The sequence below is a fragment of the Molothrus aeneus genome, chromosome 20, assembly GCF_037042795.1.
Source record: "Molothrus aeneus isolate 106 chromosome 20, BPBGC_Maene_1.0, whole genome shotgun sequence".
Classification (NCBI taxonomy): domain Eukaryota; kingdom Metazoa; phylum Chordata; class Aves; order Passeriformes; family Icteridae; genus Molothrus; species Molothrus aeneus.
The window spans coordinates 1680028-1703833 of NC_089665.1; the positions used below are offsets into that span (position 1 = coordinate 1680028).

At 44.7% G+C, this 23806-nt stretch overlaps 1 protein-coding gene across 2 annotated transcripts in view; it reads right to left on the reverse strand.

The window, feature by feature from the left end:
* Positions 1-23806, reverse strand: part of AUTS2 (activator of transcription and developmental regulator AUTS2) — an 805862-nt gene that overhangs the window by 230601 nt on the left and 551455 nt on the right. For both annotated transcript variants that reach the window (XM_066563240.1, XM_066563239.1), the window contains exon 5: positions 9969-9998. In XM_066563240.1, the coding sequence (XP_066419337.1) occupies positions 9969-9998 (30 nt within the window). The remainder of the gene's footprint in view (positions 1-9968; positions 9999-23806) is intronic.

The following is a 23806-nucleotide window of genomic DNA, read 5'->3' on the forward strand; positions in this document are numbered from 1 at the left end:
CAGATCACACGTGCCCACTCATCAATACCAGCAGCACAGCTCCACAGCTCACATCAATCCAACAGCAGCTCCATGGGGCTGTGCTGACCACAAGAATTGCACCTTTCAGGACACAGATTTCCTTTCAGGACATCTCATCTTACTTTTGTGTGGATTGTGTACAGACTTGTGTGAAATAACAGACAAAACTTCTCAGCCTACTCAGAGATCAGCTCAAACATTCTAAATTAAGTTTAAAATTCTCATCTTTCAGGACAGAGAGAGCATGTGGGCACATGCACTGTGTGCAGACACAGACACAGATCTTCCCTGAGTTTGAAATCACAACTTGCTATGTGCAAGATCAGAAAACCACTCTGTGATTTCACTCACTCTGTGCCAGTGGCACCTGAAAGTGAAATCTTGCCTGGCATTCCCACGTACTCCCTTCATGGAGCCACTTTGATAAAAGTTTTGCTACACATAAAAAAGAAGATGTAACACTATAAAGTGAACAAGCAAAACTATCTATCATTTGGAATGTCTTTCTTACTGTGATCTAAGCTGCTGGGAAGGCTTTAGGAATTTGCATGTTATCCTTAGAGATGTCTGAAAGTGTCTCTTCTGTTTCTTGTACAGCACTGAGCACATCACCAGCTTTAATCTTTAATCTCTTCTTCTCTCCTCTCCTACTGAGAATCAAATCCAACAATCCAGGCACAGGTAAAACTCTTGGGCATATAATAAAGTTTGGCTCCGAGTGTTGCAATTAGGATGGGAATATTTATTGCCAAGAATGTGTTATACCAAAAAACCTGCAAATCAGTATCACATCCTGAAACTTGGCTCTGGATCACAGAAACAGAGTGGTTTGGGCTGGAAGTGACCTTAAAGCCCATCCCATTCCCCCCATGCCACGGGCAGGGAAAACTTCCACTATCCCAGGGTGCTCCAAGCCCTGTGCAACCTGGCCTTGGACACTCCAGAAAAAGTGGAGTGCACATGGAATGGCAGAGTTGAACAGGGAAAGGTGGGGATTCAGGGCACTCTAGAGTTGGAATGGGATGATCTTTAAGGTCCCTTCCAACACAAACCATTCCATGACTCTGTGAGCCCAGACAATCATCCCCCAACAAGCCCAAGAGCTGCCCACCCCATCCCTCTTCTCCTCTCACAGTGAATACAAATGCAATTAAACACTTCAAAAGAGAAAACAAAAAAGCTCAACAAACAAAACTGGGGATTTTCCATTCTTCCTCCATCTGCTAATTCACAGAACAACAGAATGAGGACAGAGAGACCAGCTTGGAGGATTTCAAACACACAGAATCCCTGCTTACCTTGCAGAAACACCCTCTATAACTATGTACCTTTTGCCTGAAATTATTATAGATATTAGTGCTGCTGTAGGGAGGAGAGCTTGTGGGCAGCACAGACGTGTGTTGTAGACATTTATAAAACCACCAGGAGGCTGCAATAAAATTATCATGGGGTATATATTATGCTTTTTCAAGAAGCATTTAAAACCACTACTATGTTCAATTTAACCTCTCCCCCAGGTTTCCTCAGCACACATTTGTCTGTATAGCTATACCTCTAATTTGGAATGTCAATATATTCAAACAGACACATTGCAAATAATGTACATCTATATAAACAGATATGTTCAATGAAAGCAATGTCTATGATTTTCATAGCAGGCATCTGTATACATGAAAACACATGCTGCAAAATAATGCACATACACATAAGCTATGGCTGGTATTCTAAAGTCCTGTTTGAATCTAGTGATTGCTTATATAAAAATGATAAAAAATTAAAATACTGGGCACAGGTGTGTGCTGCTACAGATGTAAATATGACTCTGCACATATGCACAGAGCAGAAAATCGAGTGCAACATGAGCATGCACTCATAACATCAGCATTTGCTGCATTTGCATGTTCCATACTGGTTATGCACCATGCTCCATGCCTGTTACACATTTAACACGTACCATTCCACAGCCCTGGATGCTTTTTGCTATCAGTTTGAATCTTCATACAAGGATTTTATTTTTATCCCCACGAGACAGCCTGCAAGTGACACTTTGTAAGCCCTGGTGGCTGAGCAGTGTCTCAAGACACTGATGTGACAGTGCTGGGGCTTCCAGTGCATCAGGGACCCTCGGAGGGGCACCTGTGCCAACCTGCCCTGCCCTGCCCCAGCTCTGCATTGTTTACTCACTGCCAGGAGCTGGGCTCGGGCCCTGGGGAGAGCAAAACCTGCTTGGGCTGTTGACATTGAGTATCCTTGGTGCAGCAAGTCAGGGGCTCCGAGGTATCCGTCACCGCGGCTGCCTGCAGGCAGGCTGGAGCCAAGGAACTTGCCTGAGCAGCTAGTAAAATTTTAATGCACTCTGTAGTGTGGTCATGTCATACTCAGTTATGGCAAATAATCCCAGATGCCTGCAGAGGTAAAATGGAGCTGTAATGTGCTTGCCTCCTAACCCGAGCTGACAGCAATGATGTACGACTACCATTAGCGGAAAATATCACTTCAACTAACCCATGATCCAGCTCCGCTAAGGGTCACATTATCCAGGAGGAACAAATTACACTCCCAAAGTAAATACAAATTTTCTACACGAAATGGGTACCAAAAAAAAAAAAAAAAAAAGAAAAAGAAAAAGAAAAAGGGAAGGGGAGCGGGGCTTGGGGAGGGGAGAGGCAGGAGGGCCCAGGGTCCCTGTGCCGGTGACAAAGTGACCAAGGACGGGACCGGCCCGGAGCGGGCCAAGCTGCAAACACCGCATCCTTCACAGCAAACACGCTGGGCTCGCTTTATTGCCACTCTAACCGCGGGGGCCCTCTGTGTGGCACGGCAAATGAATAAAAAGGAGCCTTATCTTCCCTCCTAATGGGCCTTAAACAGTAAGGAATAGTTCCCGATTGCCGGAGCCTGGCTAGCAGGGAGAGCCTGGGTGATCTTTCACCCCTGGGGCAAGGTGAAGGTGCTGCGTTTTGCAGAGTTAAAAAGACAACACCTGTACAAATATGCAGGGTAAATCGCCCTTGTGGGAAACATCCCAGCTTTGCAGAAATAGTTTTTGGAATAATACTGAGGAATGGTGGCTCTAATCCTACCCTTAGCCAAAATAAATATATGCCAAACAGTAAGACAGCAGTATCCCACGGCCTGAAGTAATTGATTGAAATTGGGTTCTCAGCCACTGTTTCCCCTCGTTTGCCAGACGTGGTGGTTGGTAGCCACCATCCGAGGAGTTTGCAGCTCCCTCCTGTGAGCAATGCTTTGCCCTTCCTGGAGCACAGAGGGGCTGAATGGCCTGGCAGCTCCTCAGCCCTCGTGTGCCAGCCCAACCTGTGCCCCAGAACCCAGAGATCTGATCTGGGCAGGCCAAGGATCCCCCCACCAGCCCCCCAAGAGCTCCCAGATAAAGCCCAGATTGAGCCTTCAGGAACCTCAGGGCCTCCCAACCCACAGGAACCCCCCAGTGGTTCCCTGCTGTTCCCTGACTGGGAGAAACATCAATCTCTCACACAACCTAAGGCCACACACCAATTTCTTTCTTCTCCTTACTAGGCTGGAGTTGATACACTTTACATTTTGAAGTTTTATCTAAAAACCACCCCCAATCTTCCTATATAAACTATATAAATCGTCAATTTTATATGATATAATAATCAATCTTCCTATAAATGATAGTTTCTCACTAGGGGTTGATGAAGGCCTGTCTGTTTTTTTGTTTTTTTTTATTATTGTTACAGTTTTATTAGGAGTTCAGTTCCTCCAATACCTGAAATTCTGTGATAGCTGGAGAATAAGTTAAATGTGACACTACATAAAATAACAGACTTGAGTAACTACAATAGGAAGAGATTTACAATCTCAGTGTGTGAAGCTTTGTAGTGATGTTTTTTGTTAACACTTAATTTCACTTCTGTGTCTGGACTCACATTTTCCTGAATTAAACCTTCACCTAGCTTCTCCCTTCTGAACTGGGGGAGTTGGGTAGTGCATTTCTCCTGCACTTATGGTTGAGAAGTGTGAGGAACAGGATGAAAAAAAACCCCAACTCTGATGGCAGGCCCTTCTTTCAATAGCTCAATAAATGCTCAGAGTTCCCTTTATGACTAAAGTTTTTCAGACTAGGAAAATTGTAATTTATTATTTATACTCCAGCAGTGCATAAACACCAAAGGGAAACCCTAGCCGAGTTTTAAACCATAAGAAGAGTAGGGATATTACTGTAGCACTGCAGGGCTGGGGTGGTATAATTGTAGCTGGTTCCCAGCTGTCCCTGTGCCACAGCCCTGGCACCATCCACGGGGATGTTTTCCCCTTGAAGTGCTACCAAACTCTTCCTTCCCTCATTCCTCCCAGAGGCGAGGAAAAATAGCCCAAATACAGTTTTGTTTCCAAGCACCCTACTAAAAAAATCCCAGACTGATGCAACTGCTCCCATGAGAGTGGGTTGCACCTGTCTAAAAATGTAATATATATCACATTTGTATATAAGATGGCATAAAGCAATTTCACCACCATTTAATCCATTTATGACAAAGCTTTTGCAGAATGGGGAGAACACAGCTCTGTGCAAAGCAGCTGCCCACCCTGGCATTCTATTTTCCAGCACAGTTAGTGGTGGGGGTTGTTCTGGGTTCTTCCTGCTCCCCTGGAAAGGACAATTTGCTGAGTCCTACCCGTGCCTTGGGGTGAGGAGGACAGGGAGCAGCTCTGCCCAGCTGAGCAGGATGCTCTGTGCTTTCAGCAGAGACATTCCAGCTCTGCAGGGCAGGAGGAAACGGCTCCTGAAGTTCATGACCAGCAAACTCTGCATTTATCCAGAGCTGTGCACTGAGATGGTTCCAGCAGGCCCTTCCCAAGTTCCTCTTTGGTTTACCAGAGCATTTATTACCATCTAAATCAGTCAAGTTTGCAAAGTTGGGAAGAACTACAAACACACACTAACACATAAACACTTGTTTGTGTGGTTGTTTAACCACCAAACACTGAAATGCAGCCTGTGCAGTAAACTGGGAGACACACATCTGCCAAAATGCTGCTCCAAAATGTCTCTCCAAAGCCCACACACAAAATAATTGGGCAAAAGTGCTGCAGAAACATACAGAGGATGCAGGTGTGAATGCTTTGGTGCAGAATAGCCATCCCCATCCATTTTACCTGAGCATAGCAGAGTCATTTATTGTATTTCCCATACCATACTGGGAAATACCATACACTCTGCTGTGGCATGGGAAATACCAAGTTATGGTATTTCCCGTGCCATAACTTGCCATGGCATTCTTTGTACCTGATTTAAAGCAATCAGATGTATCAGCATTATCATTAAAAATAATCTGATTCAAGAAACATCACTCTTCAGCTCTCTTAGTGCTTTTAACAGCACAGTACTTTTCTCTTCAAAGAAGAAAATTTTCTTTCAAAGAGAACAATAATGAAGCCACACAGTCCCACCAGCACAGGCTCCTTGGCAAGCACAACACCCACTCATCCTAATGCCAATCCCTCCCTTTGGTACCCTCCCCTTGTGAACAGATGCCAGCCCCAGGCACATTCAGGCACTGGTTTGGCTCTGTCCTCCCTCCCCATCCTGCACCAGGGGCACCAAAGCTGAGCCCAGTTCAGCAGGGACACCTGGGCTGCAGCCAGGAGCAGCCAGACACTGCTGGGCCCTGCAGACCTTGTTCCAGGGGCATTCATAAACTGCTGGGGTGCTCCTGAGATAAACACAGCACTAAGGCACCAATGGGGATGGCTTTTTTAGGCTGCACATCCCATCAAAGTACAACTCTAGCCAGAAGCAGCCCAGCTCTGTGTGCACTGCAAAGCAGCTTCCCTGATCAATGAAGCATTTTCTTAAGAAGTGAAAAATTACTGAAGTGCCTCAGATGGAGCCTTTAATTTTAAAATTAAACAGAGAGGTGAGAGGAGATGGTAGGGATGGAGAATGAAACAGGAGCTCATTTCTTACCTCATCTTTAGCACCTGACTTTCCTATCAGAGCTCTCTGTATGTCTTTTCCAAACAAGATTTCCTTTGATTTCTAGAAGACAAACTTTGTGTTTGCACTTATGTTTTTAATATTGTATTAATTACCATGGGTATAATTTATAAGATTGTATCGAGATATCAAAAGCTAATACAGTTGCACTTAAATTTGTCAGCTGTGCAATAGCTTGCCCTAATTTTAGGTTATCAGCTCTGGAGACCTGCTTAAAGAGTAAGACTGACAGACTTTTTAATGGAGAAAATCGGAGCTCCCCTGGGATCCAGACTTTTTTCTCATTCAGTAAGAAATCCCAGTGGCATTTGCTGAAAGGATCCCAGGATGGAAAATGACATCTCTCTAAGAATTAGTGCTTCTCATTCTGATGCAAGTCTTCCAAATATACTCTCCCTCCACAGACATGCCTGCTACCTCTTCAGACTTTTCAGCAACAGGAGGGTGAAATGTCTACTTTGAGTGCTCCAGTCCAGTCCTGTGTGTCAAATTGAAGTGAAGGAGCATGAATCTATATAAATAGACAAATTATCCACCCAAAATATGTCATTTAAAATTGAGATGCTGACACAGCCTTAGCTACAGCACCGCTAAGCAGGGGCTGCATCATTGTTTCAATTAAATATCCTCGTTTCTTCTTCAGGAGAAACCTCTGCAGAAACTTCTCCTTTGAGGGCAGGCACAGACAGAAAGTGGCTCCCAATTAAAGGCTGGATTGGAGGCACAGCCATCACCAGCAGAGACCAGATATCAGCTGTGATATCAGCCAGACAGGCACGGATCCAGGTGAGGGAGAAGGACCAGGCTGAGGCAGTGCCTTTGCCATTGCCACCCCTCTCCATCCAGCTGCTCCTCAGGCTCCCAGCTCCTGCTCCTGCCTTCATTCTGCTGCTCTCAGGGGCCCATCCTTCCACCAGCTCACCCTTCAGCCCCTCCATCTGTCACACACCTTTCCTGACACTGATCTGCCTTGTTTCATTCAATGGCTCTGGATTCTTCCTGGACTCCAGGTTTGATTTATCCTAGCAGAAATGTGTACCTCTATGCATTATTTCTACCTCTCGTGGATCTCCTATGGAGGATCAGTGGGGGTTTGCCCTCAAAAATCCTAAATGAAGCAAAAGTGCTTCCTTTGCATCATCTGAAGAGTGAGTAGAGAATTGCTGTGCAGCAGTTAACCCTGCATTCTGTACACAACAAGGTATCAAAATCTGCAAGAGATAGTCCTAAAGGAAAGCAGATCTCCTCTTCCCACAAACATTTCAGGCCAAGCTGTGTCTGCTGGGAGGGGCACAGCTCAGAACACACTGAGTGAGGTCCCACCAAGAGCAATTTGTCAATTCACTGCCAGAACAGCTCCACGGCTGGGGGCCAATATCATCATGATATAAGGCATTTGGGTAAAGGATCTTCAAACCTCTAATCCTGCTGAGCACCCCCAGCTCTCCTGGCTCTTATTGAAAACTGGGCATGTTGGGCACCACTGATGAAATGCTCCCTTGGACAGGATCCACCATCCTCCCTTCTCCCACTGCAGTGTGCTCACAGGAACTTTTTGTCCTAAAAATGTTATTTTATTTAAAGCAGGAATTCAAAAATCTTCTGGGTCCTATTGAAAGAGATCTAAAAGATCCTGCCTGTCTGAAGAAAAGAAGTTTCTACTTGTCAGTTAAATAAAGGAATAACGCACAGCCTCCTTTATAGTGTGTACTTTACCTGTCATCCAGCAGCCCATTATCACGTCACGGCAGAGTGCACTTTCCTGCAGGTCACTTTGTTTAAAATGACATGGATAATGCACATGTCAGCGAGCTGACAGTCCCCACCGTCCTTCAGAGATAAAACCCAGCCACCAGTGCCTGTTCTTATCTGGGGTACATGCCTTGCTCTATCATCTAAGTCAGGCAGAACATGATTTCTCCAGAGAGCACTTTTTTCATTTCCTGATTTTAAGAAAATCAAATAAGCACCATTTGTCTTCATCTGAATATGCTTGACCTGCTCAAATGATGATGTCTCGCATTTTATAACAGGCTACATATGCTGAATTCAAATTAACAGCAGAACAAGGCCTTTAGATCTTTGCCTGGGCTGCCAGCACAGCCTGAATAAATATGCCAGGGTGAGCAGTCATTCCTCAGAACTGGGCCTGAGCTGTGGAGCTCAAAGATGGCTCTGGTTCTGACACATTTGAAAAGCACTAAATTTTTAGGGATATTTGGGCCTGCATTTAATCTCATTTCATTATGGGAAAGAGAAAATATTGATCACAGAGATAGAATACACATCTGGATTCTAAATCCTGCCCACACAAGTACTGGGGTATTCTATGTGAGGTACAGGATTGAGTCTCTGCATTGTTCATCCTGAACCAGCATCTCCTCTCCATCCCCAAAAGCTGCCTCTGCCTTTTTATACAGGAGGGCTGCAAGGGAAAAAAAATGAGTGAAACAGGCAGAGGTTCAGCTCCATAAATGCTGCAGTGACAGGAAATTACACTTTTAGTTCTGGGTGCCATAAACAGAGAAGCTGAAATTCAGTTTATCATCTTCCTCTGCATAAGGAACATCCTGAAAATGAATAATCACTTCACAGGATGGAATGTAATGGTAATGCATTAAAAATTCATATTGAAAAGTGCAGGTTAATATTCTGTGCAAAAACCCAACAAAACCTCCCCTTTCTGTTGTCACACTGATTAACTCCAGTGATTAGTTCCCTTATGCAAGGAGAATCATTGCATTTCAAAGTAAACAGCAGTTCTTTAACATAGTTAGCAAATTATTAAGAAACATGAGGAAAAAATGCTTGACTTGGGAAAAGAGCTGAAGGGCAAAGCTTTGGAAGTTATATACAGAATGGTTTGAAAATTTCCTTCCTGTTACAGAAACCCTGTAGAAAACTGATTAAATTCATGGAAGGTGATTTTTGTACTCATTGTTTCCCTCTGGATTTTGCAGCACATTTGCACTTGGCTGGTGGGTGAGCTGCACACCAGCCTGGTCATCTCTCCTCTTCTTGGCCTGCCTTGGAGCTGGTTAACAGAACCACCCATGAAACTCTAACCTGTTCAACATCATTATAGGAACAATATTTTCTGACATTATTTTACCCTCCCCTGAATTCCATTCCCCAGTTTATCCTGAGAAAGAGGAGGCAAAAGTGATTACATTATCAAAACATCCCTTAAGGCTCAACATACAAATAAAAATCACAAAATCCAACCTGGAAATAAAGAAATTAGACCAGTTTTTCTGTGATAATTATTTCAGTTTTTCCAAATAAAGAAGGTTAGTCTGTTCACAACACAAAATAATGGCTAAAAATATTCATCATTATGGATACCAGTTCTTAATTACTATGTAATTTAGTCTTCTAAAACACAGGCAGCATCAGAGACCATTGCTTGACTCTTTCAGCATTCATTTTTTCCCCTTTCCCACTTAGAAACCCAAAATCATGGAGATAGTGCTCAGCAAGTTCTGTTACTTGACTTAATGTACAGTTTCCAAATGTTATTTCTAAAAAACAGATATATCAACCATAACACTTCAGTTGGAGTTTTCAGGCCCTTGCCTGCAGAGAAGCACAACAGGCACTAACAGTGATTAAATAACTGTTAAGAAGTGCAAATGTGAGGGTTACCAACAGACTCAGTTGCTGCTACAACTTCCAAGGGGAAGTGCAGCCATGGAAAGGGTTGGTGGTGAGACTGGTGTTCATAAACAACCCACACAGACCATGGCATCAATATGCTTCAAGATGAACTGTGTGTCCTCCAAAATATTCATTAGAATTCTCTTTCCTTGGAGGTCTATTCCAAAATTAAATTAGAGACGGAAATTTTCTTTGTATAGAGATGCTTTAGATTAGTCCAAGAAGAAACTTTGAATAAGTAATAGATTAATAGGAATAAGGGAATCCAATAAATTAGTTTTGCTCTCATACTGATTTTCTTTCTTACCTTTTCTTCTTGATCACTGTCGCTGTCACACTGAAACACAAAAAGAGAAAAAGCACAGGTAAGAGAAGCTTGCTACAGCAAAAAGAAGATAAATATTTCTGTGAACAAGATGGCTGATACATTCACAAATGTTGGGCATCACAGCTGGCACCTTTAGGAACAAGTTCATTACTGTGTGAGAGGAAATTCCCCCCAGTGCTGTTGCAGAGGATGCATTTCTGTGTTTGAATGATGAAAACCTGCCCTGCACACACCAAAGCCATTTGCAAACCCTCTGCCAGTTCTGCTCAGGGGCACAGGAGCTGATGGTGCAGGGGCACGTTCAGACCCCCAAACTGGATCAGGGAAGAACAAAATCAGTCTCAGAGGGCTGGGCTGGTGTGTTTTCTTTGAGGAGCAGTGCTCCTCATGCTGCCTGCAGTCCAGCAGCTGCAGGGGCTCCTTGGAGATGCTCAGGTGTGCCCAGCACTCAGAGGAGCCTTTGCAAGGCTCCAGGAACACAAGGAAAGGTCACCCTGTGCCTTTGCTTTTGGCTGCTGAAGTGAAGATTCCAGAAATCACAGGGAAGCAGGAATGTGCCACAGCCACTGCCTCCCCCAGGTTCTCTGGGAGTAGCCCAGCATCACAATTTTACAAAATGCTGACTGGTAACTCTAGAGAGTCTTGATATTTATCCAGTGCCATTGCTCAGTTCTTAAATAAGTTTTACTATTGTAGGAATAGAGCAGAACTAGACCTCCAATATTTCTGAAAGACAAGCATCAAAACCCAAACCACATTTGGATTTGCTGGAAGTACAAAAGCTGTGTTGGAAACAGGACTGTGGGAACCCTGGAACCCACAGGTTTGAATTCTGGGTACCTGCAGCTCCTTCTGTGGTTTTGTTTTGTTTCTATCTACAGCTGGAGGTTCTGCATCACTCAAGACTGAGCCATGCAGATCTCATGGCAAACATTTCCAAGGAAAACATCACCAAACAGGAGACCCAGGCTTTCCTACCCAAGGACCAGCAGACTGTCAGGCTCTTAGAGCACTCAGTTAAGCTCTTTATGTACTTATATCTTTATGTATTTATATCTGTATGTACTCATATCTTTATGTATTTATATCTTTATGTGTTTATATCATCTTTGAGTATTTTTGTAAGACAACCAAATTGCTTTGAAATTAGTTATATTTTGTGAATTCCAAAGGTTAACTATACAGCGGGATGTGAACAGACAGAGCCAAATACTCCCACAAATACACATACTTGATTTGCACAAATCAACTCATCTTCTGTCTGTTGTTTAATTATAACTTTTCTGTTTCACTGGCTTTTCCCTTGTCTTCATCAGTACAGGGGGTGAAAAGGTGCCTTCCCTACATCACTGAGCTATGTACTAACAAATTACAGCTAAGAACTATTTCTAGGTATTTTTAAACTTATTTTAAATGAAGGAAAGATGAGATAAAATTACAATCTTCTTGCAGCTGATTTCAAATAGAAAAGGAAGTGAAATTTATTTAATAACTGAAGTGATTTATATAGCACTAGTTGCACCTATTTAATACCAGAGTATTTACTCTGGTAACAAACAAATGAGAAGAAACATGAAGACAGGGGGCAATTTTAGCTTTAATTTTGAAAACCTCACACAATGTTTGAATTAATGAAGAGTCCTCTTAACTGACAAAAGGAAAGCATTCCTAGGACAGCATGGCACTGATATAAAATACTCCTACCTTACCCCCTAAATACAATGCATTTTGGCTTCATCAGGACTGCCTGAGATTTTGGTATGAAGGTGAGCAAGGCCCTGCATTTACACAAAAAGCAAACTTGCTCATGGATTGTAATCCATGAAAATCAGGGCACAGAATCAGAGAACCTCCTGAGCTGGAAGGGACCCACGAGGATCATCCAGTCCAGCTCCTGGCCCTGCACAGGACATCCCCAAGAGCCACAGAGCATGTCACAAGCATGAATGTCACACAGATTTTCCATTTACTATTTCTGCTTCACAGCTATTGGAAAAATTCAGCTTTTGGGCTCTGTCACCTTCTCCCCCTGGACGGTCAGAGCCAGGAGCTCCCTCACCAGGAGCTCCCCAGGGTCCATTATCACACCTCCTATGTGTTTGAAACCAAGGAGCAAAGGGGCAATTGCTCCTTTGTTTGTGTCTCTGCCCACCCTCCAGGCAAACTCCAAGTCTAGATCAGACTGAATGCAAAAGTGAGAATAAAGGGGGCAAAAGGGATGTCTAAGCAGGGCAGTTCCCTTGGAGCAGCAGGGTTCAGAGGGTTTCAAGGTGCCACCAGTCCTGGGGCCAGGCACAGGAGCAGTGTCCTGTGACCCAGCTGTGCTCAGAGCACTCTGCAGCCTCTCCCTTAGCCCAGGTTTGGTCTGATTTAAAGAATCTCTGCAGTAGTTTTTACTGACTCATAAGCTTGGAAAAGCTCAGGGTTTTTGTGTTCCCTTCAGCGTGGAGGTGCCTGGGGAGGAGAGAACTTGCCAGCCCTGACATCTGAATTTGCCAAGAGAAGAGCTCCCCACACCCGAGTGAATCTGCAGAGAGCTGTCAGTGGGAGGCCATTTCCAGCAAAGTGTTAAACTCCATACCTCCTGCTCTCCCACAGTCCAGTTCTAATTTCAAGGTCTGCTTAATTCCACATCAAATAATTACTGCAGTACCCAGCAGCACCTTGTCTCCAGAGCTCAGCATATGGCGAAGGACCGAGCCCTACTGGTGCCCATGATGGAAGAGAGCTGTGCCAAGCCCATTAAAGCTGCTCCTGCTCCCTCCCAGCGTGCCCAGGAGTGACAGCTCTGTGCCTGGGCCAGCTGGGGTGCCTGCCAACACTGCCTGTGCTGCACATGGCACTGGGAGCAAACACTGCCATCCCTGCTCCTGAATTCCCACACTGACCCCAGGACTTTGCTGGAGTGCACCATCCAATTTACAGCTCCAGCCTCCAGAGCCCTCTGTGCCAGCCTCTGGCAGAGAGGGATGATGGTCAAAGCCCTCCAGTTCATCAATTATGCAAAGGCAATAAATGCAAACAGCTCCCTGCCTTTGGCCAGCCTGGCTCTGGGGCAGCTCTGCCCTCTCACAGAGGGTTGGGCACCAGGGCAGATCCCATGGCCAGCACTGCTGTCCTGGTCCAATGCAGCGTTCTGGGGGGCAGCTGGATGGGAGGAAAAAGGGAGGGAGAGGATGAGAGGGCTCTGAGCACTGCTCTGGGGCTGTGTATCTGTGCAGCACCTCTGGGTGTGTGTGTGTGTGTGCAGGACACACTGTGCACTGGCACATTCAGCACTCCCACCATCAGACAGTTTGTGTGCAGGGGTAATGCCAAAAAGGGAGAGGAAAGATGTTTGATACTCAGGCTGGAAACAGAGCTGGAGCAAGTGCACCTGTCCCCATGGCTGAGGGTCAGCCCAGGCACTGTGCTCACACACAGCCACCCGTGCTCTGATGGGCTCATTTACATTTCTGGATGCAAGTTCTCCCCAGAGCTGCTGAAGCACGAGGTGTTTCCATCTCCTGCAGCCTCACTGCTCCCCACAGCTGAAGAAGGAATTTTGGGAACCGAAGCTGACAGCCGTGAAGCTGATTATTCAGAATTACTGGTCAATTTGAAGGCTGGAGTCTGCACTGCTCGCTCAATTCCTCAATTCCTCCAGCATTTCCCTACCTCCCAGGGCCACAGGAAGAAGTAAAATGATTTAAGTGCTTTGTGGTTCTCAGAGCACCAGACTGTTTTGGAATTGAAGCAATGGAAATACTTTGCACTGGCCCCTGCTTTGGGCTGTGTTTCAGTATTCCATGGCTATTACAAAAAGCTCATTTTTCAGTGCTCTCCCATGTCTTTCTGAGGAAACCATGGCTCTGTGCACAGGCTGCCTTGGAATATTCTGCAAATAAGCGGGAATCCAAAATATCATTCAGAGATAGCATGACCTGATTTTTGGATAACTGCCACTAGCTTCACTGGAAGCTGAGGGTGATAATGTGACAAATCAGGACAAGGAGGCTGCAGACACATTTTACACCTGAACAAACAGAGGCTTCTTGCTCTGATTCACAGGCTCAAGGCACTTACTGTCTCCACTCTGAACACAAGTTGTGACTGATTACAGCCCCCTCAGGCCAGGCTTGAGATGAGCCCAGAGCCAAATTGCCTAATTTGCCCTACACCACCCCCTGGCCAGCCCTCAGCTCATTCTGGGCACAGAAGTGAAGCCCAGATGGGCAGAGCTGCTGAGCACCCACAGCCCCCTGGACGGCCAAATTTTCACATGCACGTGGTCCCAAATGCTGTGAGAGCTTCTCAGACCACAGCCTGACAGGCTCCTCAGTGGAGGAGTCTGAAAATTGGCTATTTTGTGCTTCTCCAAGTCTTCTGCTGGCCAGAAGGGACTCAGTGGTTTTCCCAAAGGACCTATGGCAGTACCAACAAAATTCAATGCAAGTAAAGCTCACTTAAAATTATCTTCATTGATAAAAATCTTGCAGGACATATGGAAATGCTAAGGGTGCTCTTAATTTCCATATAATTGGGGTAATAATGAGAGCAGACTGACTGTGATTTGCACAAAGTGGCCATAGTTATCACTGAAACTGTTCCAATCCCTTAAATAACCAATGCCACCAGCCATCACATCACCTGACACACACACACATGCCAAGTGTTCAAGCTTCCTTTTGCAGTATTTCTGCAGCTCCCTGCTCCAGAAATGCTAATCACAGTCAGTGACCCAAAAACTTGCATGTTCATATATGTGATGCAGTCAAAATTCAAATAATTACCCCTAAAATCAAGCCCAGGTGAGGAAGAAGACACATAAAGGCAAAAGATCTCCGTACCAACAAACCAGAAAGTTCTTTTTTCTGCCCTAGCCTGAGCCTGCTGAAGCCCTGCAGTCAGCCTGGGCTGCAGCAGATGCATTCCCTGCAATATTGGGGTCTGCACACACAGACCTGCAGTGGGAAGTGGGAAAAGAGCTTTCCAATTCCCAGCTGAGGGATAATTGCTGCTGTGTTTTTTAGAAGAAAAGGGAAACTGAAGATCAGGTTAAAGATTAGCTGCACCTCCCCAGCCCTCTGGCCCAGGTGGAGAGAGTTAAAATGCACAGCACATTTCCCAGAGCACCCGTGGAATGAGCCTGATCCCAAAGCCACGTTTCAAAAATCAGACACCCTATGTGGTGACAGCTCTAATTTGAGCCCATTTTAATAACTTGAGAGAGCCTGGTCCAAATCAAGCTGGGTAAAGGTCTGAGCCCCCTCACCAGCTCATTCAGGCTGAAGCAACACCATGGATTTCTCTGTACTTTGCTGATTGAACACATTCTTGTGCAAAAAGTGGCAATCATTGAATATCTCATGTACAATGACATTGAGGAGGGCATTGTTCTCTATTCTGCTCAATGGACTTTGCTGGAACAGCTATTTCATATCTTGGAGCCATTTATCATTGCCACCAAAGGAGTCAGAGCTGCTGCAACGCCAGCTCTGAACAAAGTGATTCTACTCATCTGTCTGCTGAAAAGAAATCTGAAGAAAATGAGGGAAAACCCAGACCTCAGCCTGTTCACACTGACATTTACAATATTCTTGTCCATCTCTCCACCAATGACAAACTGGCAGCCCTGGAAAGGGCAAAGATGGTATTTTAGCTATACAATTAGACCTTTGCTTCCAAGAAAAAAGGAGAAAAAAACATCTCCTAGATGAAAGGAGACCCAGACAGGGAATAAATGGGCAATTTTCTAATTGATGAAATGGAGACCGGCAGAGCCACAAAGAAACTAAGAGCAAGAATTTCACTTTTTTCCTTCCTATCTGTGACTTTGCTGCAAGAAGCATTCAGCATGGAGCTCCCTGCCAAGGAATCTTATCTATATATATATATATTTATATTTATATATATATAGCATCTCACAAATTGGTTAACATCACAGTCTGCTTAGCAATTCCTCACCATTATCCACTGTGATTCACTGGAATGAATGGCTCTGAAACAGAGATGGTCTGAGAAGTTTAAGGTCTGCTTTCTTAAAAGCTAAAATTATGGATTATTCAACAAAGAAGTCCCATTTTACACAAATTACTGAAGTCTGGACAAAAGATTGCAATGTTGACCTTTAATCTGAATTCCATTTTATCCAAACTACTTCACTTCAGCTGAAATATATCAGTCTTGGACATTTGAAGTTATCTTGGGCCCCTTACAAGAGAAATATTCAGAACTTAGAATGTTTTTCAGCTGCAATTCTTTTTAATTCCTCCTCCCCAGGATGTTTATGATTGTTTCATATTATAAAATGACACAATTAGTAGTTCCTTTTAGCTCTACCTTCAGCAAAACAATGGTTTGATTAGAAAGAATGACATGTTGAGTATTAGAATGAAAACTCTGGATTATATTGCTGTCCAGGATAAGGATGATCCACCTTACATTTCTCTAGGACATGGATTTATCCTTGGCACCTGGTGGGAAGCCCAAATATTCCTGGTAGGCCACAGGGAAGTTGTTGTAAAGCCAAGGGGGGATTTCCCTCCAGGATGCCCCTGGCAGACAAGTCCTGTTCTGAGCTTTGGTTCTGTTGTGTTGCCCCCTGTATCTGCAGGGATTTCCCCTGCAGGGACAGGCTGGGAGCTGTGGCACTGGGAGGCACTGGGAGGCACTGGGAGGCTGCTGGGCACTGCTGGGGAGGTGACACAGGAGCTGCTGGGGGCTGCCACCCCCTGTCCTGCCAGGCTGCCCCAGCTCCGTGTCACCCCAGGGACACGTGGAACCAGCCCTGGTAGAAACGAATTTTCTTTTGTTATTTGGAAAGGGAGCTGGGGCTGGAGGTTACTGCACCTTCTGTGGCCCAGATCCCACAGATCCAGCAGCTTCCTCATGGTGGCACTGCCCAGGTGTCACTGCTGTCATGGTGTCACTGCTGTCATGGTGTCACTGCCCAGTGACCCCACACCTGCCCAAGCCCAGGGCACGATGATGCTCCCACCAGGGCCAGGGAGGATTAAATGTAATTTCCAGATGGAAAATAACAGTGCCATGTATTCCTCAGCTCAGTGTGATGGTGTTCACAGGGGTCCCAGGATGAGGGAAGAGATGTACATCTGACTCCATGTTTCAGAAGGCTGATTTATTATTTTATAATATATATTATTTAAAATCATACTAAAAGAATAGAAGAAAGGATTTCATCTGAAGGTTAGCTAAGAATAGAAAAAGAAGAAATGATAACAAAGGCTTGTGTCTTGCACAGACAGTCCAAGCCAGCTGACTGTGATTGGCCATTAATTAGAAACAACCACACGAGACCAATCCCAGCTGCACCTGTTGCATTCCACAGCAGCAGATAACCATTGGTTACATTTTGTTCCTGAGGCCTCTCAGCTTCTCAGGAGAAAAAATCCTAAGGAAAGGATTTTCCATAAAAGATGTCTGTGACAGCTCAGCACAGTGCCCAGCACCAGTCAGGCACCCAAATCCCACCAGACCTGGCAGCAGGCACTGCCAGCCACACACACACAGAGGAATCCTGATCTCAGGGATTCATTCTCTGTTGCAACTGAAGGGTGAAGTCTCTGCCTCAGCTCCTGAGGGCTCCATAAGGAGAAATGCCTCCATGCTCTCCCCTGGGGCTTGGGATGCACATTTGCTGCCTCCTTACCTGCCTTGCTGGCTGCAGGCAACTTGCAGCTGTCATATTATTTTTAGCAGCCTCTCAAACTGATGGCAATTTGCAGTTTGTAATGTCATGTTTAGCATCCTCTCAACTCACAAGTAGTTTTTCAAGGTTCAAAAAAAAATAAATAATAGTAAATAATAATAAAAACGTGCATTTGTACTGATGGACTAAGTCGATAGGAAAGGTTTAAACTAATCAGTGGTTAATGAAGTCAGTGCCTAATACTGCATTAGTGGGTGTTATCTGTATAAGAAAAGATTCTTATTTTTTAGAACTCCTGGTCTTAGCTCATGAGTCCTGTTTGGAATTTGAGTCTTCCAGGTACTTACAGGCTAATGAAATAAAAACACCTTGATTGACAAGAAGCAAAGCATGTTACGGGTTAAAATAATACAAGAATCTATTTTTTACACTGTGTTGTGATCCATAAAAATCACCCTGAGCCTTTCCTCTTTCTTCTCTGCCTGTGAAGCCAATTGCTTTGATTGCAGTGATATGAGCTTACTGAAATGACTTGCCCTTGCTTGTGAAGCAAATGGAACATGCTAATAGAACTTATCGCATTACCGGATGCAAAAGTGCCATAGCTCATTACTTTAAGATAAAAGGATATCATTGCAGACGGGAAGCAGAATTGACTTTCTGAGGCCCGACTTGATGATGATTTAATCAACTGCTCTCTTTCACTTCTCATCTCTGCGCCTGTCGGTTTCCCAGGTGCTGTTAAATGAGACACTCAGAAAGTGAGCGCAGGGAAAGAAATTGCTGTCATTACTTTTCAAGAAAGGAGGTATGCAAATTTTCGACAGAAAGATTGCGTTCATAATGGGCCTGGTAAAATACAAGGATCATGCTTGACAGGTGAGGGCAAGTCATTTGTACGTCCTTAAAGTGAAGCAACCATCCTCATTTAGAAATTGTGCTCGATAAGAGAAGCTACAAATGAAACCCAAGCGATGGCTGAGAGCAGCCAGCAAATCTTTGAAGGCTTTGCTGCTGCAGCTCTGCCTTCAGCAGGTGCCTGGCGTGCCTTCACACATGGCTCTTCCCAACTGCCAGATGGCCAAAGTTTGACCTCAGTATCTCACAGAGATTCCTCTTAAATGTTTTTTCTTACTGTCAGCATTATATTCACAGTCTGGGGTCTGAGATTCTCTTCCTTTCTTCACCGCTGCGAGAAATAGAAATTAAAACGAGAAAAAACCCAACCGGCTGAGTGAGGGTTGAGTTAACTTTGAGAACAGAATCAAGAGGTTGGAGGCAACAACTTGTTTTCTTCTGCATGCATGACAGATCTTGGATGGTCTGGAGCTTACACTTCATAGAGCCAAGTGAAAAAGAATAACCCATGGAAAGGGTTGTGGCAGGAAGCAAAGAGGATACAAAGATGCCTCTCCAGGGCCCAGAAGGAACCTGGGGTCCTGTGTGATTGCAGCAAGAAAGGAAAGGGTTAAGAAAGCAACTGGATGCTCTATTGATCTGATGGAGAAGGTCTGATCTTCCAAAATTGGAAGTTAAAAAAGCACAATAATTGAGATGATGAATTATGCACAGGCTAAAAACACTCTAAAGATCTCGGATGGCTATTGAGCTGTTTGGATCATTTTATAATGGGGAAATGAGAACTACCAAGCTTTTATTGGTGTCAATCAGGTTTTCTATCAGAGATTGATAGTCAGCCACATCAAACAGGTTCCTCAGGGACACTCTAAGCAATGGATACAGTAGTTTGTCATAAAATGTTGACATTTTGTCTCAGATAACAGCATAGGACTTAAATAGAATTAATGTCATGAATATTTAGAATTAAACAAAAAACAGCTGGGAAATACTGCCTCAAAGGAAGCTGGGTACAACAGAAAATGATTTAAATAAGAACAGTCACTATATTAATGCCAAGATAGGTGCATTTTAAGCATTTCTATTTTTTTTCTCAAGAGCACAGTTCATTGCTCCCATGCTTGTTTATGGAACAACTATCAGATATGTTATTTGCCCTTTTCCCTGTGTGTCAGGTCCTTAACTCTCCACATCCACCTAACTGGGAGTGATCCAGCAATACCCTTTGGATCTGACTCACCTCTCACCAGAAATCCTGCACTGTGGGTTGAAAAGCAAGATGATGGAGGAAAGATAGCCCTGGGCTAGGACTCAGGAGATCCACCTCTGTCACTGGCTATCAGGATCACCTCAGGCAAGTCACTTACCCCCTTCTGCTGTCAACCCTCTACTTCTCATCTCTCTGGGCTATTAAATGGTACATTCCCTAGGATTTGCTTACTTTCACTGTATGTGTTTATAAAGTGTGCAGGAAAATAAGGCATTTTTCTTAGAGAATGTTGGTCTCAGTAAATAGAAGAAATAAAAAAGAAGAAAAAAGCATTAAGACCTGGATCAGGCCCTAGACACACCATGCCTATTTTCAGTATAGATCTCATCTTCCACCAACTAAAGTGCATGACCTCTGGAAAATTATATCATTCCAACTGAAAATTATTTTTATTTTCACTTAGAGCAATGAGCACAGAGCAGCAGCAATCCAGCACAGGCAGCACTGCTCAGGGGTTGCTCTCTTGTGCAGGCTGCAGCAACTCTGAGCACAACATGGCTACTGAAACCCACACAGAGAGAGATTCCACTGATTTCTAGGATAAAATAGATGTAGAAATCATATTGGAAGCAAAACATAAATAATAAAAATCCATCTTTTCTCTTCTTTCCCCACCAAGACCTCTTTAGCTTTTGAGTTCTATGTCTTCACGGTAGCCTAAATAAGTTAAACTGAATTGTATAAATAATAATGGTAATAATAATTCCCCAAACAATCCAAAACAATTGATCCTTAGGGATAAGACCTTAACAGCTGAGCTATAAACCTCTGAACATTGGATTTTAATGGATACTAAAAACCCCTTAACAAAGCCCAATAAATATAACCTGAAACAAAATGATTTGTGTTCTAAGCTGTTTGCAAACTCCCATAAATGTTCCTCATTGTCATAACACCAGAAAAATAGCTCAGCCTGTGTACTCAGCCTTGCAAACTGGCTTCTGTGCTGTGCTTTCATTCCCTTTTCCACTCTCTGCTTTATAATTCATCACTTGCACAGTTGTTATGCATTATTATTACTGTTATTATTTATTGCTGCCTTTATCATTTTTGTACAATTGATAAATTGTCTGTGCTAGACCTGAGGGAAGAGAAGGATTATTCTAAATGTAGAGCAAGTAAATATAAATTGTAAGGACAATGGCACACTTTGGCCTTGCTGGCTCAACTTTCCTTTTTGACACACATGATTCTATAATTTGGAATCTGTGATCTCTTATTACGAAATGAAAGCATTAGTTTTTTCCCCAGAATGCAGCAACTATAAGAATTGAATTTAAAACAGGAGCTGTATTTCTCTTTTTAGAGGTAGGAATATGATTTATCAGTTGAACTCTGCCATTTTTTTTGTTCAAGGAGTGGCTGAGAATAAGAATACTCATTGCTGCCTGGCTGAACAGAAAAGCTGGGGCTGCCCCTGGATCCCTGGCAGTGCCCAAGGCCAGGCTGGACAGGGCTGGGAGCAGCCTGGGACAGTGGGAGGTGTCCCTGCCATGGCAGGGGTGGCACTGGATGGGCTTTAAGGTCCTGTCCAACCCAAACCCTTCTGGGATTCTTTGGCAGCTGGGGGTGTTGTCCAGCAGAGCACCCGGCACTGCAGCCTTTACCAACAAGCAGTGGCAGCAGGGATACCTTGGGGTGTCCCAGCAGGACAGGAAGGGGAACTTCTCATTTCCTGCACCTCTCTGTCCTTGAGCACCTCCTGCACCCAGCCCCAGAGCCCTGTGAGCCCCCTGTGCTCTGAGCCAGAGCTGCTGCTGCTCCCAGGCTGGTTCTGCACCTCTGCAGTGCCCCCACTCTGGGGCTCACAGTGCTCGTGGCCACACAGCACACAGGTGGGAGGCTCATGGAATGTCCTGAGCTGCAAGGGACCCCCAGGGATCACCCAGTCCAGCCCCTGGCCCTGCACAGACACCCAACAATCCCACCCTGGGCATCCCTGGAGCTCCTGGAGCTCTGGCAGCCTCCGGGCCGTGCCCATTCCCTGGGCAGTGCCAGCACCCTCTGGGGGAAGAACCTTTCCCAAAATCCAACATAAACCTGCCCTGGCCCAGCTCCAGCTTTCTCTGGGTCCTGTCCCTGCTCACAGGAAGCAGACTGGAGCTGATCCTCTGCTGTCCCTCAGCTTCAGGTAAGACCCAAAGATCTATTTTAAGAGGCATCCTCCTGTACAAATATCCACTGGGGAATGCCAGGTCCTCAGTTTGCCACCAATGCTCTCCTAGCACAGATAGAAGAAAAATGCTTGGGGTTTGGTTGGGCTTTTTCTTCCCCACTGCTGCATTAACCTACCCCCAGACTATGTGGTAAAAACTCCTATATCAAAAATATTATCACAGGCTCCATGACTGTTATCAGCAGTAGCAAATTACCTGTCACAGCCAAGGCAAGGGATTGCTTTGTGCAGCTGGCTTTTAGCGCAGTGCTCAAAAAGTTATTCCTGTCCATGAGGGTCGTGGAAAATGCAGGAGTTTTGCCAGCAGCAGCTGTGCAGGGCTGTGGCCAATGCAGCATTACTGACACTGCCCACGTGCTCCCTTTCCAGCTGCAATGAGACTTCTCACTGTCAGGAATTATCTCTTCCAAAGGTGAGCCCCACAGCAGGGCCAGGGACATCCTGAATGTCAAACACAGGACTTCCCACTGAACTCTGCCAAGAAAGAAGGGACACACCAAAGCAGGAGGGAATGCAAAACAACTCCCTCTGGAATATGAGGATCCACAGGATGCCTGGAAGGAGCAGGAGCTTCAGATCTTCAATCTTTGTGGTCACCAGTACCTCACAGACAAAAATGTACACTGAATTTCTGGCTGGACGATCCCAGCAAAGCACCTACATCTTGTACAGAAAGGAATTTTAAACACTCAACCTGTGCTCTGCATTTTTGAGATGGATTAGGTAGGGCAAGGAAATTCATTGCTTTCTCCAGAGATATTCTCTGTGAATACAGAGCCTTGGAATTTCACAAGGGATGTTTTGGAGAGGTAGAGGCTCCTTCTACTTTATAGACTGTAGATACTAAAAGATTGGAAGTTCCATTCTCATCTCGTTTGAAAATTTAGTAATAGGGAGGCTCTGAGATTTCAAACATGTTCTCCCCACAAAAACTCTGTAGGCTTTATCTTCAGTCTAAAAGCAAGTCAATAACAAGATGCAATGGGGAAAACCCAGATAAAACCAACCTAGACTGCTACATATTTTAAAAATGGGGAATAATTTAATATTCTTCACTTAAAAATGGGGCAGATTTTCCCTAACTGAAAAAAAATTAATAAAAAATTAAAACCTTGCCTAAATGTTGTGCCCTCATTCAGTCAGAGTTACTGTACTCCAGGCAGTACAATTAATTAGTGAGATCATATGGCCTGTTCTAGACAGGAGGTCACAGCAGATCACACCCTCATTGCCTTAAATGATGTGGATTTATAAATCCCTAAACGTCCACATCCTTCTACTCCTACATCCACAGCCAGCTCCTTAATGCTTCCATCTCCTATGATCCAGCAGTGCAGGCCAGTTCCATTCAGAGACAACAGCTCTCTCAAGGTTGGAGCAATCCTGAAGGGCTGGGAGTGACCTCTGAGCTCTCTCCATGCTGGAGCAATCCTGAAGGGCTGGGAGTGCCTGAGCTCTCTCCATGCTGGGACAATCCTGAAGGGCTGGGAGTGACCTCTGAGCTCTCTCCATGCTGGGACAATCCTGAAGGGCTGGGAGTGACCTCTGAGCTCTCTCCATGCTGGGACAATCCTGGAGGGCTGGGAGTGCCTGAGCTCTCTCAAGGCTGGAGCAATCCTGAAGGGCTGGGAGTGACTGAGCTCTCTCCATGCTGGGACAATCCTGGAGGGCTGGGAGTGACCTCTCAGCTTATTCTGGAGCCAGGAGGTTTTCCCATTTCCCAGGAACAGTAGATCCTGCCAGCTTTTACAGTGTTGGTGTTGCTGTGTATGTTGAGCTTTATTCATGTTCACAGGATTCAGTTTTATCATGCTGCAGGAATAGCACTTCTTCAAGACTCATTTCAGCTTTGCTATTAAGCT